This window comes from Humulus lupulus, chromosome 1 (assembly GCF_963169125.1).
Source record: "Humulus lupulus chromosome 1, drHumLupu1.1, whole genome shotgun sequence".
Lineage (NCBI taxonomy): Eukaryota > Viridiplantae > Streptophyta > Magnoliopsida > Rosales > Cannabaceae > Humulus > Humulus lupulus.
The window spans coordinates 9,616,209-9,624,794 of NC_084793.1; the positions used below are offsets into that span (position 1 = coordinate 9,616,209).

Sequence of the window (8,586 nt, forward strand, 5' to 3'; positions counted from 1 at the left end):
CTTAAGTAAACCAATCTTAGTTTGTTGAGGGAGATTGTCATAATGTGATTTTTATTGTTTCATTGATATGCTTATTCTTTCATTTATTTCATAATAATTGACATTATATTGTGTGATTCCATCTTTTTTTTGGCGGGAAATTTATCACCGTACTTGTCTTTCTCTTTCTATACATATATATATATGTATAGATATGTATGTGAAGCTCCCTCATTGGTTCCCAACTCTCTAAACCCCTTAGAGAAAGCTTCACCATCTCAAAAACACTTTTACCCTTACCATGGAATCATCCAAGTTATGCATCAACCTCTTTCCTAAAGAATATGAAGTGAAAAAAGAGTTGGAATCTCCAACAAAACAATTTCCTATACCATTCCCGGCAGACTTTCTTCTAACTCCATCACCACCAACTAACAACAAGGAAAAGACGACCATCCCTACTCCTTCCTTAGTAACTAGTTTCGCAACAGCCTCCCGTAGTGATAATGGAAAAAAAATTCTAAAAACTAAGCCTAGGTTTCGCGGCAAGTGCAAAAATTGTATGAAGAAAGATGTGCAGATTGAGAAGCTTATGGATTTCAAGCAACTTGTTGGTAAGAAAGCAACGACTTTAAGGCTGAATTCAATGGATATTAAGTCTTTTCTTTTTGACCAGTGCCAGATTATGGATCATGTAGGGACTATGGCGAAACGACAAGAGACAATTAGTGGTGAGTTGCGTGTTGAAGCTACGGAGGAAGGACCTACCAAGGAGATCATATTTCTTGACTGATTTAACTTTAAGATTCTCGTGACATGGGTCTTCATTTTAGTTCTTGTATAAACTAGATGATTCCATGTGTATAAGAGACAATTAGTGGTACTTTTGATTACTTTAAACATTAAGAACCAGTAGGTACTAAAGTTACCTTAAACTATAAGTTAAGGGTAATGGATGTACCTACTATTGGTATTTTGGAAGTCATCATAGTGTGTAGCAGGAGATATATCTCCCTCAACCATCTATCGTGTAGTTAGACATTATGTAATGATGTGATGTTTATCCTTTATTAATCATGTTTATGTTGATTTTGGTTGTTTGCGTCCCTACCGTGAATTTGTATTTTATATGGGATGCCTGCAAAAACATGATAAACCCATTACAACTAGCTTCGATAGAAGATGTATATATATTGATAAAAGGTATAACTGAAATGCTTGCCAAATCAAAAGCAATTATAGTAAGGGTGGTCATATGCTCGAAAAGGGTTAAGTTGGAAAATGGGCAGTTACCTTAAAATTTGTTAATGCTTGAGAAGAGTGACAAGTTGTTTAGGGTTTAGGCCCTGCACGTACCAAAATGAAACTCACACTATAGGTAGAGACATACACGGTAAAAGTATAAAACTTACTATAATTAGCTTATTAACCATTGCATACCTAATCCAAAACTAAATTCCAAACCCATTGGCCCAAAAAAATGAAGTGCTGGAAAAAAATCATCTTTTAATAGGGTTGTGACTTGAAATGACATACATAGGGAGGCAATGTTATTATAAATTGTATAGTTTAATTTTTTGTTTCTTTATTATCCCACCAATACAAAACTAAAATTTTTGTGGAGGCAGAAACACCCCATTTCAAGGTGGGTACTTCAATTTTCTTACATATATCTTCCCGCCCTTCCCATTGGTAAGTTGGGGCTATAATAATCGATACCCTCACTAATTGTATGTAATTTCCACTTTAGTTATCGCTAAATAATTGTGTTTTCTAATGTTTCTTTTACCATACAATAATTAGTGATTTAACAAAAATATGTGCCTAATTTTAATTACATATGTACATTTACTAACGAAACTGAAGTGTCTAGGGTGATAAACATAGACATTCAATTGCATTTCCAATGAATATAAGATTGAGTTAGGTATTTCCATCAAGCCTTATTTTGTATTTGGTATTTCTTTTCATCTTTAACAACTATTTCTTTCGTGTTCAGGAAACGAAAAAATAATTACTCAAACAACATGGCGAACGACATGTCGGAAGCACTCGCACAACTAAATATTTAGAACAAGCTTCCACAACAATTAACAAAGGAAGACATTATAAACAAACACCTACCCACGGTTGGCCACTGGGAAGATTTTTACTACAAATACTCTCAGTCGATGGGGTTTTGTGTTAGAAAAGAAGATGTCCATCAAGACAACGAAAATAAAGAGTGGCAAAGAAAATGGGTTTGCTCTAATCAAGGGTTTAGGCGAGAAAAGTGGACAAACCTAAAGAACCGTAAGAAAAAACCTCGGGTTGTTACTCGCACAGGGTGCCTAGCACTACTGCGCGTTAAGTTCGACAAGTCCGAAAACAATTGGGTGGTGAAAGACTTTAACCCAACACATAATCATGACCTTGCTTTGAAGACAGATATGCAGTTCTTGAGATCTAACCATGATGTCCCAGATTGTATGGGTGCCCAAGTAATGTCAATGAGACGGTCGGGCATACGAACTTGCCACATATTGAATCACCTTGTTGCAGAAAGAGGAGGACATGAGTATGTTCCGTTCTTGAAAAAGGACCTATACAATTGGATTGGACGACAAAGAGAGTTAGAAGAGGAGAACGAAACGGATGCTGAGGGTGCCCTGGGATACTTGGAATGTCTTGGGTTACGTGACCCCAATTTTTTTGAAACACACACGATAGACGCAGAGTATAGGCTCGCTGACTTGTTCTGGGCTGATGGAATATCGAGAGATGACTATGGATGTTTTGGGGAGATCATCGCATTTGACACAACGTACAAGAAGAATGCGTACAACAAACCCCTTCTCCTTTTTGTCGGCGTGAATCACCACTTCAGAACTATTGTATTTGTAGTTGCATTGATGTACGATGAGAAGGAGGACACATACATTTGGTTGTTGGAAGAATTCCTTCAATGTATGAACAACAAATTGCCTCAGGTTGTTGTCACTAACGGAGATAAAGCTATGGCTAAAGTAATAGAGAAAGTCATGCCTAATGTTGTCCATCGTTTGTGTGCGTGGCACCTTCAGAAAAATGTTACCATTAATGTCCCTCACCCGATTTTCAAGACAAGGTTTAATGAGCTCCTATATCAATATTGTACAGAGGAAGAGTTTGACGAGACTTGGAGTGGCTTGGTTACAGAATTTCAGCTACAAGATAGCCAATGGGCAGCCATAACATACAACAATAGAAGGAGTTGGGCAGAATGCTTCCTACGGGGTAATTTCTTTGCGGGCCTCAGAACCACCCAAAGGTCGGAGTCAATGAATTCTTACCTGTCACACTTCTTGACAAGCAAACTTAAACTTAAAGACCTTGTTGGCCAAGTTAATAAAGCCATACAAAGCATACGCCACATGGAACGCGAAGATGACTTCATCAGCAACAACACATCGCCCCAGTTCCCTTCCAACATACTACAACAGTATTACCAGCAAGTTGCTTCAGTTTTGACGAGAAACATGTACAATAAGGTCGCACAACAAATCGACAATGCTCTTGCATACTCAATTGATTCGACAAATGTGGAATTTGGGTGCAGGGTATTTTCCCTAACTCGTTTTCGTATAGGACTAGTAAGAAGTTTAGTTTGCTACCTAATTGATCATGATCACTTTGAATGTAGTTGTATGCTATTCCAGTCAGAGGGAATCCCATGTCGACATATGTTTGTGGTAATGAAGCATTTGAACCTACCCTGCATCCCAAAACCTTTGTTAAAGGAACGATGGAGGAAGGACGCCAAATTGAGAGGTGAATTAAGTAGCGCTCCCCATGATAGGGTCCCCTGTGATGTGTTATTATGTATGTAGAGTCCAAGAACTTTACTTAGCTAATTGTTTAGTAGTATTATAGTATGTTTAGTGTTATCTTTGTTACTATGGATTTTTGGTTCAGACCGGGAATTATTTGGACACTCATAGTAGTACTTATAGATTTTCTAAGTTTAACCTATAGTTTAAGAATATTAAGCATAACCTAAGGTTTGATTATATGACTGATAATTAAGGGTTATATTTATTATATTATAAGGTTTAGACATCAACCAATAGGATTTTAAGCACATGTTATGAATGGTGATTAAGGATTAAAGATTTTTGAGGATTTAATTTAATAAGGAGTAAAGTTTGAATGTTATAGGGTCAGTCAGCAGCTTTGAGTACGTTGAGGGCTTAGTCAAGGCTGTTTACTCCATTCAAACTTAGCTAAAAATGTGTAATTTCGTGTTTAAATATTCAGCATGTGCCGATATATTGCAGCACGTAGATACGGAAAACACGAATCGATGCACGGTCGCCTCGGGAACAATGGTCCAGGCGATATATCGCCTATAGGGGGCGATATATCGCCTCCTCCAACATGTTTTCAAATACTTTTGAATTCTTTTCCTTTCAGCCATTCAAACTCCTCCATAAGTCCAACATCTTCTGAACGAGTCTTCAGCCTCTGCTGAACGATTATTCAAATGATTTTCACCTAAAAAGCCATTATTTTTATTCAAGTAAAATCAAGATACTTTCATTCCCAAACTCTATAAATAGGACCTAGTACCCAGCCATTATTCACCATTTGCTCTAAGTTCAGAAGCTGCTAGTGTTAAGGGAGTGTGAGAGTGTAAACACCTGGTTTGGGGAAAAACTATAAGCTTAAACATCATAAGCTTATCAAACACTTTGGGAAGTGAGTTCTATAGTATTTCGGTGGAGGTTAGATTGATCTTGCAAATCTTTGAGGGAATCCAAGTTCTTAAGCACTTAAGTTGTGGAGTGTTCCAAAAAGTCCCAACTCAGTCCATTTTATCCCGGTAACTTTGGTAAGGAAAATAGGCTAGAATCTATATGTTTATGTTTATGCTATTTTATGTGTTATGTTTTCATATGTTATGAATATGTTATTGATGTGTATGTTGTAGGCTTGGGCATATGCCCTATTTGACTAACAAGACCCCAAAAAGATTGTGGGCATAAGCCTATTTAGCTGGTAGGACCCCACTAATCTCATGGGCATAAGCTTGTTTAGTCTATGGGACCCCAAGTAATAATGGCCATTATAATAAGTGAATTATGTGTTATGATATGTCTTTACGTTATTATGAAATTATGTTTATGTTTATGACTATGTGTTAGATTTTTCCTTGCTGGGCATTAGGCTCATTCCTTTCTGTTTATGTGCAGGAAATAAGCTTTAGTGGTGGAAAGATTCGTGACGCTTGGAGGATGTGTATCGATGGTGAATGGAGTCAAGGGGCCGAGCGTTATTCGATTCGAGGATGTAGTCTCCTTTTAAATTTTTATGATTTTATGTGTATTTTCCGCACCAAATATGTAATGTCTTTTATTTTTAAATCATCTTTTGTTTTAAAAACAATGGGATCCCATAATCCTTCTTAGTATTCTGTTTGTTTGTAAATAACTCTCATTTTGCAAGTTACTCAATAAATTATGGTATTTTCGTAAAAATGTAAGTTTTATGTATAGTTTCGTTAATGGTCCAAATAGTCTAGAGTAGTGGGTCATTACAATGTACCCATTGGGGATCGTTGACATCATGGTTAAATGCAATGGGGTACTATGCCACACAACGTGATGATACATATGAAGAAGCATTAAGCGAAATGTCCCGTTTTGAGGAAAAATTTGTGTGCTCAGCCTAATGATGAGTCTGAATCGAGTCACGTTGTACATGGGGACCACCGATCGCAACAAAAACAGAGAGTAATTGGGGATCCGGCAATTGTGAGAATGAAGGGGAGGGAACCAAACAAAACAAAATCAAAATATAAGGGCGTGGACAATGCGACCCCAAGGAAGAATAGGTGTCGCTGCAACCAATTAGGCCATAATAAGGAGACTTGCAAAGTTGTTTAAGAAATGGACAATCAATCCATGGAGACAGAAAATCCAAGATCTTCCAACTATCCAATCTACTATACTCCGAACGTGGACGACATCAGTCAAAGTCAAAGGAGTGAATTAAGAGGAGATAATGGCCCAAGCGAGCAATGGCATAGTGACCAATGGCCTACTATTTCGAAACATATTCTCAATCCCTCTCTAGATTGTTACATCCCATAGTCATGCGATCAGTTTTATGCTAAGGGTTTAGAATTAGTTTGAAAAAAATTTCACGAATTATGTGTAATTCTTTGTATGTCTCGTTTTTTATCAAATGTAATCTTATGGACGTCAATCTTGTTTACTAAGTTCTACTATGTGGTATGCTCTTACTATGTTTTGAAGAGTCATTTATGGATTGATCGTTATAGGAATCCTTTGTTGACACATTAGTTTAAGAAATTTTGTGGAAAAGATACTACAATTATTCGTTAATAACAAAATTAAGGCATAATTAATTTATTTTTTGCTTGTGTAGCATGCATATATATATATATAGGGGAATTCTCCTATAGGGGCTTCACTTTAAGCCCTACCGGTAGGGCTCTCAGTGCTTACAACCCGTGAACAGTTTTCGGCGCGATTTTTTTTATGACCGTGTATATTTTAGCTATTTAGAGCATCCTGCAAATTTTCAGAAAATTTTGAATAGTTTACAGTACCGAAAACTAGGTTCAAACATGTTGTTGCACGCATGACTAATTTTTTTTATGTGCGTGGAAAACAACATGTTTGAACCTAGTTTTCGGTATTGTAAAGTATTTGAAATTTTCTGAAAATTTGCAGAATGCTCTAAATAGTTATAATATACACGGTCATAAAAAAAAGTCGCGCCAAAAACTGTTCATGGGTCGAGAAACACTAAGAGCCCTACTGGTAGGGCTTAAAGTGAAGCCCCTATAGAAGAATTGTTCTATATATATATAGGACATTTTTTTTATGGGGGCTTCACTTTAACCCCTACCAGTGGGGCTCTCAATGTTTCGCATCCCGTTAACAGTTTTCGGCGCGATTTTTTTTTGGATCGTGTATATCGTAACTATTTAGAGCATCCTCCTAATTTTCACAAAATTGTGAATAGTTTACAGTACCGAAAACTATGTTCAAACATGTTGTTTTCCACGCGCATAAAAAAAATTTGTCACGCGTGCAACAACATGTTTGAAACTAGTTTTCGGATCTGTAAACTATTCACAATTTTCTGAAAATTAGCAGGATGTTCTAAATAGCTACAATATACATGGTCATAAAAAAAATCGCGCCAAAAATTGTTCAAGGGTCGAGAACACTGAGAGCCCCACCGATAGGGCTTAAAGGGAAGCCCCCACAGTAGAATTTCCCTTATATATGATGTTCCTCGTATATTTTGTTTAGTGTGGCCACATTACTACTATCATGTGAGCCTAAATTGCTTGGTATATTATTGGGTCCCACTTGTCCAAAGTTAGTGAATTCTTACACGGTATGGAATAAGTTGTTCATTATCTTGCCTGGCCTATATCATCATAAGGAAGGTGAGGGCAGGTGGAGATTGAGTAAAACAAGTCATTGCTTCTATTCACAATTGATGCATAGTACGTTCAATATTACAATTATGCAAAAGGTATGATTGGATTGGAGACATATGAATTGATTAGTACAATTTATGCAAAAGGTATGATAGGATTGGAGACATAAAAATTGATTGGATCTATGATTTGACAAACCAGTTAACTTGCTCAATGTAGAATAGTAGACAATTATGATTACTTACATCTTGCAATTAATAGTTGTCGACATATATCAAAAAATTTGTAAAAGTTAATTGCTACTACTACAGAAACATTAGAACCATACAAATATTTTGTATTTAAATAATGTCTTCATTAATCCAAGTTATTCGTTACAAACATGTTTAAACCCTAACCATAAACTAAAATAAAATACAAACAAATCGAACCACTAATCTGTAAGGTGAATTAATAATCACCACGCCATCGCACTACAACACTTCAGATCTTCATGTTCTTCTACGTCCAAGTGGGGCAACATCACCAACTATATTGCTAATTTTCTCCTTCAGGTACTCATCGTATCTACTCACTGCTTCTGCCTTAAGTTCCTCTAGTGCTTTCAACACCCTTTCATAGGCTGCCATGAACGCGACATCCCTCAGTTCCTCTAATTTCTTTGTCTTCTGTTCAAGCTTTGTTTCGAGCTGCATTATCCTGGCTTTCATGGACTCGTTATCTTTCTCTAGCATGCGACAATCCAAATTTCTAAAGAAAATTTCTTCATCCTTCCTCTCTAATTTGATCTTGAGATCGTTTATATAGTCTATAGGTTCGGGGGGGAGGGTGTTTATGTTGCTGTTGGTAAACTTCTCCTAATTCGGTCGGTCTACATGATGGTCGCCCCTGTCGGGAAATACCTCAATATTGCACCAGTCAAATGAGGAGTCTGAATCCATGGGGTATGGGTGGAAGGAAAAATTATGGGGTGGAAGGGATGAAGGAAGATATGGCTGCCAAAGTAGTTGGTAGTGGTTTGTGTGATGGATAACTTTTTTTTACTCGTTCAAAATGGGCAGTTGTTGTACAATGTCTATATTTAAGGAGGGCCCCCACGTATACATGACATTTTTGTCATACTGTGACACGCCAAAGGTCAATTTCACATTGAATGCTGAGACATACCG

The 8,586-nt window shown here is 37.0% G+C and overlaps 1 protein-coding gene across 1 annotated transcript; it reads left to right on the forward strand.

Annotated features, from left to right (window-relative positions):
- Window positions 1-2,150: 2,150 nt before the first annotated feature.
- LOC133834794 (protein FAR1-RELATED SEQUENCE 5-like) lies at window positions 2,151-3,772 on the forward strand. Its single transcript, XM_062264575.1, has 2 exons — window positions 2,151-3,557; window positions 3,641-3,772. Exons 1-2 carry the CDS (start codon window positions 2,151-2,153, stop codon window positions 3,770-3,772), a joined length of 1,539 nt encoding a protein of 512 aa, XP_062120559.1.
- Window positions 3,773-8,586: the final 4,814 nt, after the last annotated feature.

Excerpts from the sequence above, each read along its gene's own strand:
- LOC133834794 (XM_062264575.1), top strand. The coding sequence starts at position 2,151 with ATGGGGTTTTGTGTTAGAAAAGAAGATGTCCATCAAGACAACGAAAAT. Across the intron at positions 3,558-3,640 it reads ATGTGGAATTTGGGTGCAGG|TTGTATGCTATTCCAGTCAG; the intron begins GTATTTTCCCTA and ends CTTTGAATGTAG.